The sequence below is a fragment of the Heterodontus francisci genome, chromosome 30 (assembly GCF_036365525.1).
Source record: "Heterodontus francisci isolate sHetFra1 chromosome 30, sHetFra1.hap1, whole genome shotgun sequence".
In the NCBI taxonomy this organism is placed as follows: Eukaryota; Metazoa; Chordata; class Chondrichthyes; order Heterodontiformes; family Heterodontidae; genus Heterodontus; species Heterodontus francisci.
In genome coordinates this window covers 45,925,270-45,949,993 of record NC_090400.1, presented here as the reverse complement: position 1 = coordinate 45,949,993, position 24,724 = coordinate 45,925,270, and the positions used below count along the sequence as shown (strand labels likewise).

Here is a 24,724-nt window from a genome sequence, read left to right as displayed (position 1 = left end):
AGCCCTGTCTGACTCCAGATTGGATCGGGAAACTTTCTGGTTCCCACCCATTGATTGAGACTGCGCTACTGATGTTTGTGTAGAGCAGTTTGATCCAATTGCAGATTCCCTCCCCAAGCCCCATTTTGGAGAGCACGCCATCATGTAGGTGTGCGATATCCTTCTCCTGGTCCAAGCTGATGAGGCAGGTGTCCACCCTCCTGTCCTGTACATAGGCGGTTACATCCCTGAGTAGCGTAAGACTATCAGAGATCTTCCTGCTGGGTACAGTGCAGGCCTGGTCAGGGTGAATCACCAACTCCAGAGCAGACTTGACCCGAGTGGCGATGACTTTGGACAGAATCTTGTAGTCAACATTAAGCAGCGAGATGGGCCGCCAATTTCTGATGTCTGTCCTCTCCCCCTTCTGCTTGTATATGAGGGCGATGATGCTTTTCCTCATGGATTCTGACATGCTGCCGGCCAGAAGCATACTCTCGTATACTTCCTGCAGGCCTGGGCCGACCCAGTCCCACAGAGCCGAATACAACTCAACCGGTAAGCCATCGCTTCCGGGAGTTTTACTGGTCTCGAAGGACCTGACGGCGTTTGTCAGCTCATCCAGAGTTAGCGGTTTGTCCAGTCTCTCCCTCATGCTGTCATACAAGACCTCCGTGATAGATGACAGGAAGAACTGGGAAGCCATGCTGTCCATGGGCTTCACGTGGCACAGCCCAGCATAAAAGGATTTGCTGATCCTTAGTATGTTGGACTGCGAAGACATTACCGAGCTCTCTGTGTGTACCTTTTGGAAGAAGTAACGCGAGCACGTCTCATCCTGCTCAACGGAGCGGACTCTGGACCAGAAGCTGATTTTGGAGGCCTCCGTGGCAAAGAGTGAGACCTGCTGGCTCTTCACCTCTTGGAGATCCTCCTTGACCTCGACCCCCATCGACTGCATTCTTTTCTGGAGTCGGGACATTTTCCTCCGTCTCTCTCTCGCCCTCTGAACACCTTTGAAGATAAAGAACCTCTTGATGTTCTCCTTGATCGCCTCCCACCAGCGCACCGGAGATTCAAAGAGGGGTTTCACGGTTCTCCAACCTTTGTAATCGCTTTTGAGTTCTTCAACGTTCTCTGGGGTTAGCAGTGTAGCATTGAGCTTCCATGTCCCCCTGCCAACCCGCTGGTCATCCTGTAAGTGACAGTCGACCAGTAAGAGGTAGTGGTCAGAGAAGAACACCAGCTTGACGTCGGTGGATCTGACCGTGAAAGCACGGGACACAAACAGGAAGTCAATCCTGGAATGGGCTGACCTGTCTGGGCTTGACCAGATGTATCTACGCTGCGTCCCGTCTGCAGGGTTGAAGACGTCGTGCAGCTTGGCATCTTTTACTGTTTCCATCAGGAATCTGGACGTAGCATCCAGTTTGCTGTAGTCCCTGCCAGATCATCCAGCTGTTAATGATGCAGTTGAAGTCACCGCCGAGAATGACTGGTCTCGATGTTGCCAGGAGCAGTGGGAGCTGCTGGAGGAGCGTTAGTCGCTCGTTGCATTGAGCAGGGGCGTACATGTTGATCAACCGGAGCAGAGTATTGTTGTACATTACATCTGCTAAGAGGATGTGGCCGCCCACCACCTCCTTAACTTCGGAGATGATGAGGTTGCCTCCCTGCAGCAGAATACCCAGGCCGGAGAAATGGGAATCGTTACCCCCTGACCAGATCGATGGCCCGTGGGATCACCATCGCCTGTAGGTGCTGAGGTGTGGTATTCCACACTCCTGCAGAAACAGTAGATCGGCTTTGACCCTGGCGAGGTAGTCCAAGGTTGAAACACATCGCGTAGTGGATTTAATGCTACGCATGTTAATCAATGCAATCTTTATACCCTTTTTAAAGTTGGTTGTTGCTTCCCACACCAGTTGTCCTTGCTAGCCCCAGTCCTTGGTATGTTCCTGCATACCCACAGTGCATGCAAGCTGTTTCACATTCGTTGGGCTCATAAACCCCTCCTGGTTTCTCATGGGAGGTTTGTTCCGTTGGGGTGACATTGGGTGTGGGGAGGGGGGGCGTCTTGTAGGCAGCAAGGCTTGGGCTGTCCTCTGCTTTTGGTGACTTTCCCCTCTGTTCCTCCTCAAAGACATCACTGCTCCCGGCTTCCTGGACCTGGAGTGCACCAACGCTTCTTTGCTCTCTGTGTCCTAGAGCTGGGGTGTGGTGGGCCCATCACAGCTTCCCGTGCCCCGGAGTGGGGGGGCTTTATCTTCCAGCTCCTTTTTGTCCATTTTTTGCCTCCTCCTCCATCGATTGTCTGTAGAGGAGGGGTTTCCGGGCACAGGTTAGGTATTGGGTCGCTGGTTGCAGTTGCCTCCTCTTTCTTCTCCTTCTCGGGTAGGCTTTCCTCGCTGCGGAGAGGGTTGCTTGTCCCCTCCCTAGCACCAGACGCATTCACCGTTCCTTCTCCTGGCCTTTCCTTGGACCTTGCCGTCTGAGCATAACTGAGGCAGCGTTTGGGGCAGGTTTTGTAGAGGTGGCCTGCCTCACAGCACAGGTTGCAGAATTATTCTGCTTACAGTCCTTGGTCTGATCGCCTTCCTTCTTGCAGTTTTTGCAGACGACTGTGCTGCAGTAAGCTGCCATGTGACCGGATTTGCCAAAGGTGCGACAAACTCTGGGCTGCCCCGCATAGACCAAGAAGCCTCGACTTCCTCCGATAGCGAAGCTGGAGTGAGAATGGATGATGGCTCTGTTAGCATCGACCTTCAAGGTCACCTTGACCTGCCACTTGCTGGTCCAAATCCCAAATGGGTCCTTGACATCAGTGCTGCTGCCGGCCACCTCGAAATACCTGGCGAGGAAGGTGAGTACATCCATGACAGGAACATGGGGGTTATAGAGGCGAACTGTCACCACCCGGTCGTGTTGCAACAGCAACGTGAAGAGCAGCTCCACTGTGAGGATCAACAGCGGCGCCTGGTTTCCCTTCTCCTTGACAACCTTCAGGAACTTGATGCATCCTGCCACGGTCTTGAACATCACGTCGAAATATCCACTGCTGGGGAAGTCCTGCAGGCAGAAGATGTCTGCAGCTTGCAATCCACAGCAAATCAATAAGGATTTTCTTAATGACGAAGGTACGGTCAACAGGTGCACCTCCTTCTTTATCCTTCACCACCACCCGAACTCCCTGGCCTGAAGCTCTAGAATTGGGTACAGCCATTTTACTCAAAACCTACCTGCAACAGGATCAAAGGCCACTGATCATGGTAGATAAAGCTGATGCTGAAACAGGCAACATTGGTATCCAATTAAATTATATGAATTTTCTGCACAATATCCAAGCCAACCCTCCACCTGACCACTCTAATATGAAAGTCTCATGACCCATTGTTAAATAAGAATGCACAAAAAAGTTTTTAAAAAATGAAACGAATGCAAAAATTAAAAGTAATCGGGTAGTTTATCCTCTCAGGCACTGCACCTGGGAGGAGACAACTGTTTTTGTTCCTCCAGTGTTATTTGCATGGTTTGAGGGTAACTCCAGGCAGAGGCTTATCTACTGACTGGGTTGCATGCCTAAAATCAGCTATGAAATTCCAATACAGTTTCAGGCCCCTTAGTATTCCAGAGGCCACTGAAAGTGTAAGGTCTAGGTCTCTGGAAAGCTTCTAATTTTGCTGGGTTGGGGGGGTGGGGAGAGCTCTATTTTTTTTTTCTCGCCTGACTCCATTGTATTAACTTTACCCCTCGGACCTCCACAGTTTCTCCAGTCCATGGTAATTTAGGATTAGGCCCTAATACCAACTTTCAGCAGGCACCCGTTCGATGGTGCACACAGGCCTAGGTACCAAGCAAGGCAAAACTCCAGGAAATCCCAGGGAAGTGCAATGTACGTTTAAGTGCACAGGAACCTGACCAACAGTCCCCAGCCAATTTTGCTCTTCCCTGTACCTAGGGAACATGAAATCCCCAGGCATATAGCAGAGTAAAATTTACCCGAATATCCTTATGATACACCACCTAGTCTTCCTCAATTGAACTAATTTTAAGTCTTTAAAGAGATGGTTTTGATGCTACAGAGAATCACAAGAAACCATACATTTTCTATTCAAGATTACTCAAGTAAGTCTGAAGAACTTCAGTTACAAGATTGAGAGAAAATATGAATTGAATACATTCATTAAAGCCAAGTTGCACTAAAAAAAACTCAATAAATACTGTTGAAGGAAAAGATAATATTGCACAATTAGTGCTAAATCTTGCCTGCTGTACCACCGTTGGCTCCACTCCGCAGAACTGTGACTGCCACATGCATCACCTGTCTTGTCAAGGAGCTGGATACACTGATATTGGTGCATGGTAAGCCCTGCTGAAGAAGGCTAAGATTGGCAGTGCTTAGTGAGTAAACAATGCTGGACACTGCGTAGGACTGGATAGGCTGACTTACCACAATGGCAGGTGATTGAGATCGGACCTAAGGATTGAATGAAATAAGGTAATATAAATGCTTTAATACATTAAAATAAATCACAATTTCAAAAACAAAAACTAGAGCTCACCAGGACATTTTATGGTACATTGTTTAATTAGATTTCATTGATCCCTTATCTGTCCAAAGTTAGGGAATCTCATGTCAGGAGAGGCAATACAATTGACCTCAGTGTCACAGGTTAGGGACAGGAAAATTGGGCAGAGTTTCTAATTCTGATCACTATACAGCGATTCTTGCTGTGATTGCCTGTGCGTACAGACAGGAGATGAAGACAGGATCAAGCTAAGCTGTGACTGTCAACAGTGGCACGTGAATAATGTCTGCTGGTGTCAGATATCAGACAGCGATCGTGCATGCCAAACTGCGCCCCAGCAAAAAATAAATGTTTTTGTGAAAGAAGGAAAGAGGAAAAAACTGGTGAGAGAACACAAGGGGGAAAATAATTTCTTTAAATATTGCACATCTGATGTATCACTAATTGAGATAAATATAAATATTTTTTAAACGATAGGCAGGTGTATGCCAAAACCTTGTCAGTTCTACTCCAGTTACAAATTGTTCTCAATGCTCAAAGATTCTGGATGATCTGTAAAATTCTTCAGGATTTTAAGTTCAAAAAATCCTAATACTTTTAAACAATTACCTAGGTACCAATTATCTTTAATATGGAAAAAATATTTCCATGCAATTTAACACACAGCTCATGGACTGGGGATTTCCTTGGATCTGTTTCCACTCCGCTGCCATAACGTCACGAGAAATATGGCAGAAGCCCTGTTTATGCATGTAAATGGGGTCTCCGTCATGTTTCCAGCAAACTGTGGTAGTGAAACAGAGGCAGCATTGACCAAATTCCTGGTCATAGTGTCTAATATATATGGCATTGCAGCTGAAAGTTTACAATACCCAAAACCCAAGGCTTTGTTCAGGAAACCTTACAGTCAAGAAAGTTCAACTCAGCTCTGCCTCATTAACACTCCTCTGATTGCTTACCTCCAGTTCATTCAATACTTTAACTATGCCAAAAATTGTGATGTTAACTGTTGGCTCTTTGCAACTAAGTGTCACAGCTGATTGGTTCATATAAAATCCAGGAATGAAAGGGACCTCGGTTCTTCCAACTTGTCCTGCATAATGTCCTCCCAGAACAGAAGCCTTTACAGACACATAGGTGTCTCCGCCTGTACTTAAGTCCCTATGTACAGAATCTGGTAGCTGTTTTATAGTGATTGTGCAGCTGTATTGACCTGAAAATTGAAAAGGTTACTTTGTAAGTCTGCTAGCAAAGTAAAGGACACTTACTATAGAAATCTATGGTAACACATTTTAACTTTTGTTTTTATAAAACAGCCAAGCGCAGACGTCATCGGTGCAGTCCGAGCTGCACACGAGAATGGTTTCTTCCTGCCAGTATGATGCTGTGCATGTGCAGCCAACATGCCAGGTCTAATTCGCGCATGTGCTCTAAAACGTCATTGTATGCTGGAATGGGGCCACTCCTTCCCCGCCTCACTGCTGCCTTCCCTCAGCCACTTGCTCCTGGCCTCGCCGCATCCACCACCAGCCCCCCAACCCCTGGCCGCTCACTCCCCGCTTCACCCCACACATCGACTGCTCGCTCCAGGCCTTGCTGTTTCCCCACCACCCCACCGTCTCAGCTGATCGCTCCCTGCCACGCTGCCCAAGGAAGTGGCAGGAAACTAGCCACTGAAGTGCGAGGCAGGGAGCAAGCAGCGAGCAGATGGGTGTGGGAGGGAGCAGCGAAGACCAGTGCGGTAGCAGAAGGGAGCGGGATTGTTGGGGTGGGATGGAGGCAGCAATCGCAGCCATTGAGGGAATTTGGGCTTAATTTTTTTGTGATAAATTGAGCAGCGCCATCTTTATTACTGGCAGCTGCTTTGACGTCGCAGACGGTGATGTTTCAGTGGATGAGGCTGCATTTGCGCATGTGCCAGTACTGCGCCACCTAGTAGCTACATTGTCAGCAAGTGCAACCGTTTTTTAAATTCAAAGTCAAAGCTGATTTTTTTTACATACTGGATTTTAATTTCTTTTTAATTTTCCATAAGACAGTGAAAACTTTAACTCAATTTTTTACAGTATCAAGTATTTTGCATGTTTTTAAAATTTTAAGCTTGTGTACTGCTTCAGGACCTAATGGTCCCTGGATCGCAATGTTTCTCTGTATTGAAGAGCAGGATCATTAGGCCCATCTCAGAAAGGCCAAACTGAAAAAGCACAGTAGGTGGTCGCCAGCTTCGCCCACTAATACCTACACTTCCCACTATGCAAATATAGGAAGTGGTGCCTCCCTCATGAAGCAATAAATGAGTTGTACCTGCTGCCAGGCAGTTGTGGCTACAACTCACAAGAAAGATCTTCAGCTGACTAAGATCTCAGGCGCTGCCAAATTAGTCTTGCCATCCCTTTTGACAACAAATTCATCTCAGTTGCTGGCTGGCATGCACCTCTCCTGCACAACTATCAAGACTCTCATCTGGAGATCAGTATGCTACTCATTTACACACACATGCCACCATCTTGCTCCACATCATTTTGAACATGTCCTGGCAGTAATAAAAACATCTCACTGACAATAAATCTGACCAGTTTCCTATTGCCTATTCTTTGGCATTACAGGGAAAAAAGCTACTCAAAGCTACCGTTCGGTGGTTCCCATAACTTAAACAGAAATTCTATAATCTTTTGTTGCATATGTCCAGAAGGTTCATTTCCAGATAACACAGAAGCTGTTAACAATGAAGATTATTAGTGGAATGAACTCTATCTCCTCGACATTTGCTATGACACCGTCCTTGTGATATTTTACAGAATTGACTCTATGATAAAATTGGTACAAAGTTATCAAGTTTTGTATTTTATGCCCTTCAATATTTTCTGGTAACAATAAAGAATTATTATTGGGTTCATTTGGCCCACATCCAATACATAACATTGCTATGCACCAACAATTTCAGAATCCTTAGCTGTGTGATAATACACGTAATTCCTGTAACCAGCTTTATCATGTACAGATACTAATTTGGGCATAAATAGGTCAGTTAGTTTATGGCTATCATGGTTTATTATGGAATAGACATAGTTTAATATTTTGAGCCATAGCCTGCATAAAACAGCAAAAGAAATTACATTACTCTAGAAGAGCTATGTTACTCATTTACCTGTATCTGCCAAGAATTCAGGTTCCACAGAGAAAACGGAGACAGCAAGGACTTGTAATACAATATTACTAAACCGCACAGAACAGGCAAGATTTGATTCAGGGTTTAGCTTTGACATAGCTTTCACTTGAGCAAAACTGCAGTCTCCTGGACAAATACAAAACAAACTGATGTCACCCAGTTCATATATAGTAGAGTTCATGGATACATTAGTTGATCATTTATATGCATTAATTAAATAAATATATAGTAGCCTTATAGAGCTGCAGGACAAATGTTCCTGCCTGTGATTCAGCACAACATGAGCTCCTGATTTAAACCAGACCATTGGAAGAGAGGGAGGGATGGTAGAAAGAAAAAGAAACTAGAACTGAAATCAACATAGGTTCTCTGCTACACATTATGATAACTAAGTATTTGTATAACTCACTGAAGTGTTTGATTAGTACTGAAGTCGGACATTCATGTTGGGATTGCATGATTATAATGGTTTCCTTAAAAGGGCTCACTCCTGGTGAGTTAGCAGAGAACTTCCTGCTAAGTCTAAAAATATGAACTGATGAGCATTCATGGAGAAGTAAAGAAAAAAATCTCTACAATTCAATTATTTATAAACCAATCACAGAAAACCGCAAAGTTTAAATGCACAAAAATGCAGCATTTGAACTGAGGAATTTGGGATGCATCAATAATTAGTATAATAAAAAGTTCTATGTCTGTACTGAATATTGTGACCATACTATCTGTTGTGAATATTTATAAATTTTCTTTTATAATCTACTAACGTTTAACCTTACCTTGATGGAAACATTAGGTATGTATGTTAATTCACTTGAACAGACACAAAATAAAGCCAGCCAACTGAGGAAACATTGAGGTCTTCCAGAACACACTTCCTTGCATACTTTACTTAAGCTGGGGTTCAGCTCGACAGATGGGGAAGGACTGTGAGGTATTAGCAGAGGGTAATCCAAAAACTGGAGATGCTTTTAAGACCTAGCAAGATGTGCTGGGATGTGTGTGGTGGTGTGGTATGGTGGGGGGAGGAGAAGAAGAAAAGCACTGTTATAGTGACTGGAAAATAGGATGGTTGATTAATCTGATGGCTAAGTTAGAGATATTTTTCTGAATTGACTCATTTTTTAATGTGTATATTTTAGATGGATATCTTGGGGTTGTTCAGAACTGTCACGTAGGCTGTATCTCTATTTTTGCTGCAATGTGATTAGGCTGCTATCTAATTTCTGCATTTAAAAGGTTCCTAAAATTGTCGTTTAGAAAATTCAGTCTTCTCCCCTCCAAATTCATTTTCTTCCTGCCTGTCGTCCATGGCTCCTCAAGTAAAGTACTCTGAGACACACATTTACATGAGCAGCGCTACATAAATGTCTGTTCCTACTGGGAAAAATGTTTCTTACTACAATATGATCAGGTTGGAAATTTTAAGATAGGAAGAAAATGTTTGCATTACTATGATTACTGACATAACCAAAAGTGGAAAATATTCAAATTAGAAAGCACAGGAACACAGGGGTACACAGACTTAACCAGTGGTAGAATAAGAAAATTCAGAGAACACACTTACGGATGAGGAAGGTCATTCATCCCACCCTAATTCATTCATCCAGGATAATACTCCCCCCTCCCCCCATTGCTACATCAAGAAATTTCTTAAATGATTCTCAAGAGTTCTCATAATGGTTCTCACCTCTACCATTCTGTCCAGGAGTCCATCCCAAGTGTTGACCATGTTCTGTGTGATGAAAAACCTCCTGAAGTCAGTCCTAAAGTTACTTTTTACTAGTTCAAACCAATGTCCTTTGTTCTACTCCCAATTTAATTTAAAGTAGTATTCCAGATTATCTTTTGCATACCAATTACGATTTTATATATTCTATGGGGTAGAAATTTGTCTTTGATGGTGGCGCTAAATGGGCAATATCGGATAGGTTGCCTGTTACACACAGCGCCTGATATTAATTTCTACTGACTGCAATGGAATGGAATATCAGAAGCTGTGTTTAACGGGTGGCTGATCCAATAAAGGCACAAAACTAATTGTGTACTAGTCAATCTCCTGCCGTATTTCACATGGGAGTCAAGGTCCAGTGCAGTCTTCTGGTGAAACAGAGTTAGATGGTGAGGAATAATTGGGCCAGGGTACACAGACATAATTCAGTTCCCATTTTAAGTCATATGTTCTGTAGTTTTATTTTTTCAATTATAAATTCTTATGTCCACAAGGAAATGTCCTAGATTAAGCTGTCAGGCTGTAATCATACCCTTTTGTCACTGGAGGAAATGCAGAGAAAATCAGAGTTTCTCCTCACTACTGTAGTTTCCCGTCTGTATTTAGCAACAATGAGCACTCACCCCTCAGACTGCTATCTTTGTTCATAGTAGTCACAAGAAATCTGTACACATTAAAACTAGGAAGACCAATTATACGAGTGAAACCATGAAAGGAAACGGTGGCTTTTCCTACACCAGTAACTGTAATCTGAAATAGAAATGGGAGAATTATTGCACATTGCAACATATCGAAAGCATGAATCTCAAAGGCTGATGTGGAAATACTGCATGTAGTATATGGCAAAAATAACTAAAGTTTCAGTACACATAAATTTTTATGAGTTACTGTTATAATGACCATTATACTACTTCACAACTGGAACTGTAAAGAGGAAGGTGAACTTCCATGCAATAAGAATGTGGTAGAAGGAAAGAGATCTTCCCAAGATAATGCCTCTTGGTTTTTTTTTGGTAAACCCTCATTAAATAGGAATAATCCTTTGCACAAAACTGATTTATACTAAGTAAACATGAAATAGGTAAATGGTTTTGCCTTAGTATATTGCAGTAGCTTCCACTGAATTAAAACTATCAACCATGATTATACAAAAATTAAATGATGGAACAACTTACCTCTCTATAGGTTCTCACAATTCCAGGAATTTCATAATAGATTGTGGTTGACCCTGTGCTCCTTGTAACTCCCAATCCTGTGACAGGATCGATCTGTAGAACTTCACTTGATAACAAATACCAGATCCCAGATTCACCTAAATGAATGCTTCAGTTTTGATTTCTATATAAATAACTTTTCAAGGATTCAGCGACAAAACAAGATGCTTTTTGAAAGACCACTGGAGCACTTCTTCAGAATTTAACATATATAGAAGCAATTTCACCTGTATGTAACATTCAGTATGCATTCAAATATCATTATTACCAATAGAAATTTAAACAACAATGCTTCTTTTGAAATTAAAATCCTTCAGTGTGTCAAAATTATAAACAGCAAAGATTTGAAAAAAAAAATAAAATTTTACAACTACAATATAGAGTAACATGATAAATGGGACTGGGTGGTATGGCGGGCTAAGACACCAATATCTCTGGGACTACATGGGATGTAAGTTATAAAGATCATAAATAAATTGGATTTAAGCAATATCAATGCAGCTCCAACCATACAAGAGGCCACATCACAAAACTATCCAAAGAACAGGAAATGGCATGAGAGTAGGCAGCTCCGAGACGGACGGCTGAATTTTTGGGACCTGCCAAGGGCAGGAAAGGAGGTGGGACGGGGCCCAAAAATATTGGCGCCGGCTGGCAGGCCTGTTTTCCAACCCGGTTCCCAGCGTGGGCCATTTTTGCCAAGGTGGGTTCGGGGCTGGTAGGGCGACCCACCCGCACGAGGCAGGTAGCCAATTAGGTTTGTTAAGAACCTTGTTAAGCGCACTTAACTGGAAATTTCCAGTTGGCCTCCAGTTACCCAACGTGACCGGGTGGGGATGGAGTTTAACTGCCTGGATGCGGGCACCTAGCAGCAGACCACAGAGCCAGTGCACCTGGCAGGCCTACATGCCCTCTGCCTGCCTGGGTGCGGCCAAAGGCTTCCCTGTTGAGGGAATTTCTCCCCTTCTCCCCCCCCCTTCTACAGAGGTGGCATGGCTGCTGTATCTGTTTTTCATTTAAAATTTTAAAGAAGCTGGTGAGAGTTCAACTCCATGTTGAAACACTCTCTCAGTTACTTACTCTTTACTGCAGCCTGCTACTCCTCTCAAGCTAGACAGTCTCTAATTGGCCCTTCAACTTCGAGAGCCCGCCCGCTGCCCTTAATTGGACAGGGAACCTGCCTCTTTGTCAATTAAGGGGGTGCCTCTGTGAAAAATCCCAAAAAGTGACTGCTTCCACCCCTCGAGGTTGGGGCAGGGTCAGGACCCGGAATTAGTCCTGACTCTTGTTTCCCACTCGTGGAGTGAAAATCCAGTCCAGAGTATATGAGGCACAAGCATGATGGACAAAATGGCCTCTGTCTCTGTTGAAATTCCTATGATCCTAAGATAACACAAAAATAATTGAACAATCCTGTTCATAGTATGTGAATATAGATTAAGATTCACAGTACCAAACTTACTTCTGTTTATAGCTCAAATAAAATAAGTCCTATCTGGGAGCCTATCCCACATTTCATTTAGGTATCAGCTTTGGCTCAGCAGTAGTACCCTTGATTCTGAGGAGGTCATGGGTTTAAGCGCCCCTCCAATGACTTGAACACATAATCTAGGCTGATGCCCCAGCAGTACGGAGGGAACACTGCATTGTCAGAAGTGCAGTCTTTTGGATGAGATATTAAACCGAGGCTCCATCTGCCTTCTCACTGGGTCTTGGGGAAGGTGAAGGCGAAAAATTTTAAAAATTGGTAACTGACGGTGGTTGGTGACCGGCATTCTTTATTGAGAGGGGTTGGGAAGAGAACTGCTTCTCATTTTAGCTCCACATTCAGGGAATTACGGGTGCCTTCTTGCCAGTTAGCAAATGTTGTAATGTGTTAGCTCTGAATGTGACAAGTGAAGCACTGGGGCATATGACCCTAGAACCACCAGTTAGATAGCTGCAACTAAAACCAACTGCAGCAGTAAAATACTTTTAGATATTGCAATGTTTCTAGCAAACTATACTTTAAGGCCTTGACGATGACAAAGCTAAACTCTGTGGTTTCCTTTCTGTCAGATAACTAACCTTCCTGGTTCACCAGCACACTGCTGAAACATATTACATCACTCAGTGTCACATACTCCGATATGTTGGGCCATATCGCATATTGGGTAGGTATTGGGATATAGTCTGCAATGCCTGGATGCTTGTTATCCCAAACTGCTAGTAGGGACAATCCTATATTAGCAGCCTGAGCCACATAAGTGTTATTCCTGGTACCAGGTCCAATCAACAGCAGATCGTCCCTAAATTGGTTTAAAAAAAAATCCATTAATATTTTTAGGCAATGAAAATACAGTAGACTTTTCTTCTGTCATTCTACAAATTATGTTCCATCACATTATTTTTGTGGTAATCATTCCTATGATATTTTTACCTACGGAAAACAAATTTGTTACTAATAACTGGATGCCCTTGGGGGCTTTGAGCTCATCAATTTATTTTGTTGAATCACGATCCGTTCCATCAGCTAGAAGGGTTGTACGCAATGTTCCCTCTAAGCTGTGCAACTGTGCAGCAACCCGAAAGTCCTTGTGCAGGCCATGCACAAGTTGGCCCTTTTAAATTACCCTGCATGCGTAACCGCAAATAAGAATTTAAAGGGGCCACACACTTAAAGAAATCGCCCATGCACTCCAAAAAGAGGGAACATTGGTCATATGTAAAATGAATTAATACAGTTGATATGAATTTGCGTCACAAATGATATCACAATTTGTCACAAACTAGCCATTGTTCTTGTAGAATTTGCATGTTACGTTTACACTCAGAACATCACAAAGGTGACAGCAAAACTTCATTAAAAAGTACCAAATTTTAATAAAAGATCAAGGGAAGAAATTTTAGGCTTGGGAAAATTTGAATGTTATCCACTTCAGACACCAATGGGCTGAAAATCCACAGCTCTTCCAGTGCACTCCTGCCATAACCCCAGTGGAAAGGCTGCAGATAGGCTGGAATGCAGATACAGGCCAGTGATGCGGAGAGGAAGGTCCACTGTTTTTAAAGAAATTTTTAGGTAGTACCCTTACAAAGAAAGCAACAGGAACAGCATAATGTTTCAAGGTTGGGTGGGGGGGGGTTGCTTGGTATCCTCCACCTGGTGGTTTTGCATTGGATGTTCCAGGTTCCTCAGTGTGTTAGGTGTCCAAGATCCGCCCCAGTGGTGCAAAAACCTTCTATTCAAACGCAAACAAATTAATCTTCCCTAACCCCAGAAAGTGTGCCAGTCAATAGGATAGATTCCCAGCAGGCATTATTCATGAGATTAGGATTATTGGTGATGAGATTTTTGGGCCTCTGAGAGTCAGCATCAAGAACCCGCAGACGAAGACATTACAAATTCAGGTCTGCCATAGATACCTTTCTTGGGTTCAGTTGCATCAGTTGATCCCGTAAGTGGTCTGAGAATTTTAACTTTTACGGGAATTGACTTGGTTGCTCTATATCTAGATGTACAAGAGCGTGATCCAGGCTTGAAACTTTATGACCCGAACAAGACATTTCTATCTTTTGCACAATAAGGTCAGTACTTCTGACTGGACTCACTTAAATCAATCAGTACAGTTAACTTTTGTGTAATAATACAAAATAAAGAACATGTAATGCTTCCCTACATCACTGGGTTCTTTTATTGGACTTAAATATTATGGGCTGAATTTTATGCAGCTGGTGGGGGTCCCGATGCTGGACCTAAAAGGCAAGGGGACCACCGCTTTAGCTGTTTGGGTGACCCCCCCCCCCCTCCCAGCTGCATTTCATGGCGCTCAGACAATTAACTGCCTGCTGCTGGGATCCCTGTCCCTTTAAGGATGGGGTCCCACCTCCAAGAGCTGCTGGCCAATCAGAGGGCCAGCAGCGCCACTGGGAGTGGTGGCCATTGTGGGAACTTCAGCAGTCACTTGACCAGGAGCAGCCATAGAGCCCTGGAGTGCAGGTAAGTGGGGGCTGGCTCACCAAGGCCGAAGAGGGGCAGGGGATGGGGTGTGTTGCTAAAGGCAGGGATGGGTGGTGGCACAGGGGCAGCCTTCGTAGGCTACAGATTGCCCAGCCCAAGAGGTAGGCCGCTTGGTTTTATTGGGCGGCATCCGCACGTGGCGGAGGGCCACCCCGCTGCTGCCGGTAAAATGCCAGTGGCGATGGGGAGGCCCTTAAGTGGCCATTAATTGGCTGCTTAAGGAGCTCAATTGGCCTCTGGGTGGGAAGGCTGTCATCGACCTTCCCCACCCTGGACTAAATTCAATGGCGTCAGGAAGGCGATGGTCACTCCACCTCCCACCTTCGCTTGCAATTTTATGGGTCACCCCTGCCACTCTCCCTATCCCTGGAGGGCTCATAAAATTGAGCCCTATAATGCTACTTCGGTATTTCTAACCTCTCTGCCTTGATCTCACCTTCAGTTTGTGCAGAGAATGCTCCTGTTCAAAAAGTGAAGGCATTACTCAGCTAGATAATCTTGCTTTCTTCTTTATTCTACAATCTCTATATACCATAGGAGCACACCAAAGCACTGCAACTTCGAATGAGGCGGTAGTTTTAACAACAGCGACAGGCTGGCTTGGCCAAAGATATTGTGCAGTGCAGTTTCCAGGTTCAATATTTAGTAACCATACGACGGGGTGGGGGGGGGGTGGGGGAGAAACGGTGGGGGCTAATTTTAATCTTACTTAGTAAGCAGGAAAATCCACAGTATCGTATGAACCATTGGGACAGAGCACAGGATGAATGGAGACCAATATTAATCTCCAATGACATCAATGGAAAATAAAACTGGGCTGGGTGTAAAACCAACATACAATCCAATCCTGTGGGTTTCCCACCAATCAGTTAAGTTAAAATCATGTCCAGGTTTACTCCATGTGGCACCAATGCAAATTTTCTCAGTTGAAAGACACCAAGGAACCAGCAACAGCATAGGTGGAATGGTGCTTAACATATCCTGAGCACAAAATATTAACAATGTAAAATGTACCATCTACTTGTCTACTTTGTTTGATCAAAGGTTTGCTGAGGATGCATTTATTTATAATATGTTCTGTCTGTTCTTTAGAACTAATAAGGCTGTTGAAACATTGAAGTCAAGCATTCAGATTTATTTAGTATATGTGATCGTAGTTAAGCACATACTTAATCATGTAATACTTAGAATCACATCTGATTATTGTGAAATTTAATGAGTTACAGTTCTGAGATCAGTATTGAGGTTCGATTGAACCCTTCAAAGCAAATTCTCATTAGAGTCTTACAAGTTTTTTTATATATTTCTCTTAGCCCTACCAAGTGACCATTAGCTTGTTTCTACATTACATACATACAGCTAAACTATTTTGCCATTGGGCTGATGTGATCAGTATAACTCCCTGTGTCATTATCTTATCAGAAATTTCTGTCTTGTTACACATTATTGCTACTCACTTGCAATGGCTTCTTTTCCTACCCCCACATTTTTATTTCTGGTGTCCCCCATGGATCTATTCTTGGCCCCCTCCTATTTCCCATCCACATGCTGCCCCTCAGTGACATCATTTGAAAGCACAGCATTAGTTTCCAAATGTATGCTGATGATACTCAGCTTTACCTCACCTCTCAACTCCTCCATTTTGTTAAATTATCACATTGCCTATCTGGCATCCAGTACTGGATGAACAGAAATTTCCCCCAACATTGGGAACACTGAAGCCATTGTTTTCGGTCCCCACTCCAAACTCCCTTCACCGGCTACCACTCCACCCTCTCCCTGGAACCAGTTTGAGATTAAGCCAATCTGTTCGCAACCTTGGTGTCACATTTGACCCCAAGATGAGCTTCCAACCTCATATTCGTGCCATCACTAAGACCACTTATTTCCACCCCTGTAACATCACCCAACTTGTCTCAGCTCATCTGCTCCTGAAACCCTCATTCATGCCTTCGTTACCTCTAGACTTGACTATTCCAATGCACTCCTGGATGGTCTCCCACATTCCAGTCTCTGTAATCTTGAGGTCTTCCAAAACTCCGCTGCCCGTGTTTTAACTCGCACCAAGTCCCATTCCCCTATCACCGTTCTGCTCGCTGATCTACATTGGCTACTTGTCAAGCAATGTCTTGATTTTAAAATTCTCAACCTTGTTTTCAAATCCCTCCATAGCCTCACCCTTCCCTATCTCTGTAATCTCCTCCAGCCCCACAACCCTCCAAGATATCTGCACTCCTCTAATTCTGGCCTCTTGTACATCCCTGATGGTTAATCACTGTACCATTGGTGGCCTGCCTTCAGTTGCCTACGCCTTGAGCTCTGGAATATCCTCCCTACACCTCTCCGCCTGGCTTTCCTCCTTGAAGACACTCCTTAAAATCTATCTTTTTGACCAAGCTTTTGGTCATCTGACCTAATATCTCCTTTTGTTGCTCAGTGTCATACTTTTTAAAATAATGCTCCTGTAAAGCGCCTTGGCACGCTTTATTTCGTTAAAGGTGCTATATAAATAAATTGTTATGGTATTTTATTCTCTATCGTCCAGTTTAGTTTTGCAGGACTAATTGTCCCTTTATCAGTGATTACAAATGACTAGTGGGGAACAGTTTCAAATTAAGAGGTCTCCCAGTTATGGCAGAGTTGAGGAGGAATTTCATTTCTCAGATGTTCGTTAATCTTTGTAATTCTCTACCACAGAGAGCAGTGGAGGCTGAGTCATTAAATATATTCTAGACTGAGCTGGATAGAGTTTTGATCCACAAAGGAGTAAAGGATTATGGGGGTAGGCAGGGAAGTGGAGTTAAGGCCACAATCAGATCAGCCATGATCTTATTGAATGGCGGAGCAGGCTCAAGGGGCTGAATGGCTACTTTGACACCTACTTCTTGTGATCTTACATACAACTCCCTGAAGCTTAGGAACCAGTATGCAAGTACACATCTCCATTAACTTATCCTATTAAGCTGGTGGTGACTTCATATTAAAGTCCCATAAGGGTCAGTCTTAGTATAAAGGTTCAGTGGTCACCATCTTAGAGTTGCTGTATAGTTGCAAAGAAACATAATTCCCCATCTAACAAACTAAGGCTAAAAGTTAAAATTACAATATAAAGACAAATCAATAGCAATATTACATTAGCACACTTCATCAGATCACTTCAAGCCAGTTTGCAAAACTCTGCTGCTAGTCTGATTAACACTTTCCTTACAAATTTACCTAAAGTTTTTGCACCATAGGAAACAAATAGCCCTTAGGAATTGTAATTATGTTCAATATATTTTACATAATCTAGAGCTCACAAGCATGTATAGAATGATACCAATATTCCAATTCTCATTGATGGAGCAACAATGATGAAAACAATATTAGGTAGCAATTCTAATTGAATCTCAAGGACCATTAGAGCCAGAATTCCAAACAAAATAAGACTGATTCACAACTCACTGACTCTGCAAGATAAAACCAAGACGACAAACAAAATAGTTTTTCATGAAAAAAAGCTTGAAAGCTCACATTCGTATCATTTCAAAATGGGGGAGTATGAAGTTAAGTAACATAAAATTCCATTTCCAGTTTGAGACCATCAAGAGCCTTTGGGAGCATAACTTTCAGATGGCCTGAATTAGACATCAAATAGTTGCCAGATAATATGCCTAGGATGGACAGCTGGTTTGGTGGCACGGGAGGGGTGTTGGTGGATATGAATGATTATATGGTACTAATGGAGTCACTGTTTCGGTCATGATTCTGAGGGTAGTGGCTGGGGTGTCAAGCCATGTAGACTTGAGTAATGTTTCCTGGGTGTCTGGTCCTGTACTTTTACTAGAAGAGTATTTATGGTACAATGTACATGGGACAGTTCTGTGAAAGTTAAGACTAGTGGAGCCGGTAGGTCTTATGATCACACTGGAGGCATTCCTGAGATACGTAACATCAGGTGGCACTAATGTTTCCTTGGTGTCATTTGGTGCTGATAGTGCCAACAAAACACCTATGGTGTTTAGTTCCAAAGATGATTAAACACCATACACAGGTCAGATCACAGCCTTTCGTCCTATATTTGGAGTGTTTATTTTCCTTACACTTTTTATGCATTTGTGGGTTAAAATGTTAGATTTAGGAAATGAGTGCTTTGTATTTGATGGACTCATTTAGGGAAACGAAGGAAAGCAGTTCAATGATTGATGGCACTATATAACAAGAAACTTTTAATGAATTTTTCAGGCAGACCTATTACTGAGAATGAACTGTAATAAGACTGATCCTCTATAGGTATTGGGGCAGCTAAACTTTACATTGAATATCAGATTAGAAATTTGAAGACCAAAAATGATTCTTCCCATTCATGTTCTTTTAACCTTTACTTTTTTCCTTGTAAACGGCAAGGTAAAATATTAGTGATTTACTTAAGGGAGAAAGCTTAAACTATCTATTTTTCACAGTCAAGTCCAAGGATTGAGAAGTATATGACTCTGAAACAACAAACTCAATGCTGGAGCTCAGGAAAGTGAACTGATGTGCAATCACAATGCTTGCCTTTATAAGAAAAGGGAATGGCAGGTTATGGAGCCAATAATACAATGCTTGCGACCCATGCACTGACACCCACAAATGGAAAGCCACTCTTCCATTGCTGCTGTGCTCAACAATACAGCATCCCACAAAATGATGGGACTCCTGTGCATGATGTGCTAAGCTCCAGGCATGCCAATAGGATAGTGAAATGATCTAAACCTTGCATTGTCATGTGCTGCAATTCCCTTTGGACTCTGGCATAGATGATGTGTTTTCTTTGCATGTTGACCACATCTTCTTCAAGAGGTGAATGTGGAATGAAGAAGAATGTTAATTACTCATTCACCAGTGTGACTATCAGATTTCCCTAATGTAACAAGAACACAGCATGTGCTTAGATAAAACTTTAAAGCAATTTTGTAGCAAAAAAGAGTTCCTTTTACCTTTCCATCAAGATATTATCAGCATATATATTCAAAAGCATTGCTCACCTGTTAAGCGCTAAATACAATTCTGTGTTGTGTGCATGGAACTGGTTTCCACTGAGGTCAAAAAAGTTAACAGTAAAAGTCAATGTCATTCCAAGAGGAAGCGCAGCCAGCTCTTCATTTTTAGCTATATATAACTTCGGACTGGTGTTAATACTGAGGTATGCCACTGGAGCCACCTAATATCAATACAGCAATTAATATCTAAGTTGACTGAACGTTAGTAAGCACTTACGACTATTATTAGCCTCAATTAATGAGTGTTAAATATAAGTGCAGCAAGATTTTTCAACTTTCGAGCTGTGTGTAGAGACTAACAGAAGATTTAAAGTTTATTTGTTATGGGCACATTACCAATTAACAATTGTAGAGAGCCATAAACAATCATCATTGCCAATTCTTACTGCTATTGCTGGAAGACTTGTCTGCTCTTGAAATCTTTACAACAGTTCATAGATACTAAATTCGACAAGGAACCATTAATGCTTGTTATACACTGATTTTTCTTCAATAAATTGATGCATGGAGTAGATTAATGTCAGTTTCAAGATCTAAATGTGAGGGACCCCCAATGGCTTCCCCTGATGCCAAGTAAATACCTAATTAAAAAAAAAATCCGAGCAAGTAGCTAAACAACATAAAAAGCAGGATCTCCTAAGTCTAAAGCTCAGTCAGTGCTAGATTAGCTGTTTTCGGCCTGAATAAAGGGCGTTACACTTGGCTTCAGTGATTCTGGAGCAGGGATAGGAAAGTGGCCAGATTACTTGCTTCTGATTGCTATCTATTGATTCCTACTAGAGATGTGGGCATCTGATGGTAGCAGGATCAGATGGTTGTGATGTATCAACAGTCAAATAGCCTGCTGACACTAACTGTCCATCTCACTCTCACACTAACAATTACTACTCAGACGAGGTATTTGAGGGTAAGTGTCACCCATGGACTGTACCCCTGAAAGCTAACAATGTATTTAAGAGAGGAGGCAAAGGGAGAAAATTGGTGAGAGGAAATTGTGTAAAAGGGGAGCAAAAGGTTTGCAAACCCCCGAACAGATGAATTGCATTCCGATTTGGCTGTTCTATGTCTATTGAGATCTACAAAGTATAAATGGTGATAGTCTTCACAGATATTTCAGAATAGTCAGGATAAGTATATTCCTACTATAAAGAAAAATTCTAAGGGGAGGACCCACCATCCGTGGTTAACTAAAGTAGTTTAGGAAAGCATTAATCTTAAGGAAAAAGCATATAACTGCACTAAGACGAGTGGCAGGCCATACGATTGCTCTGAATATAAAGAACGGCAGAGAATGACTAAAAGGTTAATCAGGAGAAAGAAATTAGAGTATGAGGAAGCTAGCTAGAAATGTAAAAACAGATAACAAGAGTTTCTAAAGGTATTTAAAAAGGAAAAGAGTAAGTAAAGCAAGTGTTGGCCCTCTAGAGAGTGAGAATGGGGAGTTAAAAGTAGATAATAAGGAAATGGCAGATGAAATCTACAAAATTTTTGCTTCTGTCTTCACAATAGGGGATACAAAAAACATTCCAGTAATAGCTGTAAATCAGGAGGTGGAAGGAAGAGACAACTTGGGGAAATTACAATCACCAGGGAAGTGATACTGAGCAAACTGATGGAGCTGCGGGCTGACAAGTCCCCTAATTAGGTAGTAGATGCGCTGGAGTTAATTTTTCAAAATTTGCTAGGTTCTGGAAAACTTTCATCTGACTGGAAAGTAGCAAATATAACCCCTCTATTCAAGAAGCAGGGGAGGCAGAAAGTAGGTAATCATAGGCCAGTTAGCTTAACATCAGTCATGCAGAAGGTGTTAGAATCGATCATTAAGGAGGCTATAGCTGGGCACTTAGAAAAACTCAAGGTAATCGGGAATAGTCAGCATGGTTTTGTGACAGGGAAATCATGTTTAACCAATTTATTGGAGTTCTTTGAAGAAGTAACATGCGATGTGGACCTACTGTACTTGGATTTCCAGAAGGCATTTGACAAGGTGCCACATAAAAGGTTATTGCACAAAGTAGAAGCTCATGGTGTAGGGGGTAACATATTAGCGTGGATAGAAGATTGGTTGGCTGGCAGAAAAGAGAGGGTATGCATAAATGGGTCCTTTTCTGATTGGCAGGATGCGATGAGTGGAGTCCCGTAGGGGTCTGTGTTGGGGCCTCAACTTTTTACAAATCATATCAATGACTTAGATGAGAGGAGTGATGGCACGGTAACGAAATTTGCAGATGACACAAAGATAGGTAGGAAAGTATGTTGTGAAGAGGACGTAAGGAGGTTGCAGACCGATATAGATAGGTTGAGTGAGTGGACAAAAATCTGGCAGATGGAGTATAATATGGGAAAATGTGAAGTTGTTCACTTTGACAGGAAGAATAAAAAAAAGAGTATTACTTAAACGGAAAACGACTGCAGAATTCTGAGGTGCAGACAAATCTAGGTGTTCTAGTGCACGAGTCACAAAAAGTTAATATGCAGGTACAGCAAGTAATAAAGGCGGCTAACAGAATGCTATCCTTTATACGAGAGGAATTGAAAATAAAAATAAGGATGTTATGCTTCAGTTGTACAGGGCATTGAGGAGACCACATCTCGAATACTGGGTGCAGTTTTGGTCTCCTTATTTAGGGAAGGATGTACATGTGTTGGAGGCGGCTCAGAGGAGATCTACTAGATTGTTACCTGGAATGAGTGGGTTGTCTTATGAGGAAAGGTTGGACAGACTGGGCTTGTTTCCACTGGAGTTTAGAAGAGTGAGGGGAGACTTGATTGAAGTTTATAAGATCCTGAACGGTCTTGACAAGGTGGATGTGGAAAGGATGTTTCCTCTTGTGGGTGAGTCCAGAATTATGGGGCACGGTTTTAAAATTAGGGGTTGCCCTTTGAGGTCAGAGATGAGGAGAAATGTTTTCTCTGAGGGTTGTGCAACTTTGGAACTCTGCCTCAGAAAGGTGGTGGAGGCGGAGTCATTGAATATTTTTAAGGCGGAGGTAGATAAGATTCTTATTAGCAAGGGAATCAAAGGTTATCAGGGGTAAACAGGAATGTGGAATTCAAGACACAAACAGATCAGCCATGATCTTATTGAATGGCAGAAAAGGCTAGAGGGGCTGAATGGCCTACTTCTGCTCCTATTTCTTATGTTCGTATATTAACAGATGAGACAATGCAATGCCCACAATGCAATATGTTGAGAGATGCATTAAAACCTTCGTGTTCAGAAAACCTTGGGTTGGACAGACTCACACCAGTAAGTACAACAAACATGTTCGCTGAAATGGGCCACGTATAATGGATATTCTGCATTTCTGTGAAATTTGCTGTCCTGCTGTTCATTGCTTGGCAGACATGCTAACTATTCATGATATTGTGCAAACATGCCTGCATATCCACCATTGTGCACCTTGAATTTTGGTGGAAAGCAAAATGGCTGTATGAAAGTAGAATTTAGCATAATATGCCTCAACAAAAACAGAAAATGCAGTAAATACTTAGCAAGTCAGGCAACATCTGTGGAGAGAAAAACAAAGTTAACAGACAGGATTTTGTTCTGCCTTGAAGGCCAGCATGGAGGCAGGGTGGCAAACAAAATGGCAGGGGGCTCTGTTCCTGCCGTCACCCAGGTGGAGAAGGCCGAGGACAGGCCAATTAATGGCCATTTCCCACCTCCACGTCAATTTTGTTAAAAGTGGAGGGGCCTGCCACCATGGGGAGGTGCTGCCAAGTAAAGACTGGCAGCCTACTCATAGGGTCAGGGGAAGATCCCACCTTTGGGGAAAATCCATGGCCCATGGAAGGCCATACCAGGTAAAACCTGGCCCAATGTTTCAGGTCTTTTTTTTTTATTCATTCATGGGATGTGGGCGTCGCCGGCAAGGCCAGCATTTATTGCCCATCTCCAATTGCCCTTGAGAAGGTGGTGGTGAGCCGCCTTCTTGAACCGCTGTAGTCCATGTGGGATAGGTACACCCAGTGCTGTTAGGAAGGGAGTTCCAGGATTTTGACCCAGCGACAGTGAAGGAGCAGCGAGACAGTGGTGGTGGATGGGGTGCTGATCAAGTGGAGTGTTTATCCTGGATGGTGTCGAGCTTCTGGAGTGTTGTTGGAGCTGCACCCCTCCAGGCAAGTGGAGTGTATTCCATCACACTCCTGACTTGCGCCTTGTAGATGATGGGCAGGCTTTGGGGAGTCAGGCGGTGAGTTGCCCGCTGCAGGATTCCTAGTCTCTGATCTGCTCTTGTGGCCATAGTATTTATATGGCGACTCCAGTTCAGTTTCTGGTCAATGGTAACTCCCAGGAAGTTGATAGTGGGGGATTCAGCAATTGTAATGCCATTGAATGTCATGGGGAGATGGTTAGATTCTCTCTTGTTGGAGATGGTAATTGCCTGGCACTTGTGTGACGCGAATGTTACTTGCCATTTATCAGCCCAAGCCTGGATATTGTCCAGGTCTTGCTGCATTTCTACATGGACTGCTTCAATATCTGAGGAGTCATGAATGGTGCTGAACATTGTGCAATCATCAGCGAACATCTCCACTTCTGACCTTATGATTGAAGGAAGGCCATTGATGAAGCAGCTGAAGATGGTCGGGCCTCGGACACGACCCTGAGGAACTCCTGCAGTGCTGTCCTGGAGCTGAGATGATTGACCTCCAACAGCACAACCATCTTCCTTTGCGCTAGGTACAACTCCAACCAGCGGTGAGTTTTCCACGATTCCCATTGACTTCAGTTTTGCTCGGGCTCCTTGATGCCATACTCAGTCAAATGCTGTCTTGATGTCAATGGTAGTCACTCTCACCTCACCTGTCCATGTCTGAACCAAGGCTGTAATGAGGCCAGGAGCTGAGTGGCCCTGGCGGAACCTAAACTGAGCGTCACTGAGCAGGTTATTGCTAAGCAAGTGCCGCCTGATAGTACTGTCGACGACACCTTCCATCACTTTACTGATGATTGAGAGTAGACTGATGGGGCGGTAATTGGCCAGGTTGGATTGTTCCTGCTTTTTGTGTACAGGGCATATCTAGGCAATGTTCCACATTGCTGGGTAGATGCCCGTGTTTTAGCTGTATTGGAACA

General features: G+C 43.1%; 1 protein-coding gene across 1 annotated transcript in view; it reads right to left on the bottom strand.

Annotated features, from left to right (window-relative positions):
- Nucleotides 1-24,724, bottom strand: part of LOC137346445 (nuclear pore membrane glycoprotein 210-like) — a 163,191-nt gene that overhangs the window by 15,116 nt on the left and 123,351 nt on the right. The window contains exons 43-50 of the mRNA XM_068009894.1: nucleotides 19,627-19,802; nucleotides 12,688-12,908; nucleotides 10,582-10,718; nucleotides 10,030-10,156; nucleotides 9,365-9,409; nucleotides 7,657-7,803; nucleotides 5,468-5,721; nucleotides 4,246-4,456 (exon numbers count right to left, since the gene is read on the bottom strand). Of these exons, the coding sequence (XP_067865995.1) occupies nucleotides 4,246-4,456; nucleotides 5,468-5,721; nucleotides 7,657-7,803; nucleotides 9,365-9,409; nucleotides 10,030-10,156; nucleotides 10,582-10,718; nucleotides 12,688-12,908; nucleotides 19,627-19,802 (1,318 nt within the window). The remainder of the gene's footprint in view (nucleotides 1-4,245; nucleotides 4,457-5,467; nucleotides 5,722-7,656; nucleotides 7,804-9,364; nucleotides 9,410-10,029; nucleotides 10,157-10,581; nucleotides 10,719-12,687; nucleotides 12,909-19,626; nucleotides 19,803-24,724) is intronic.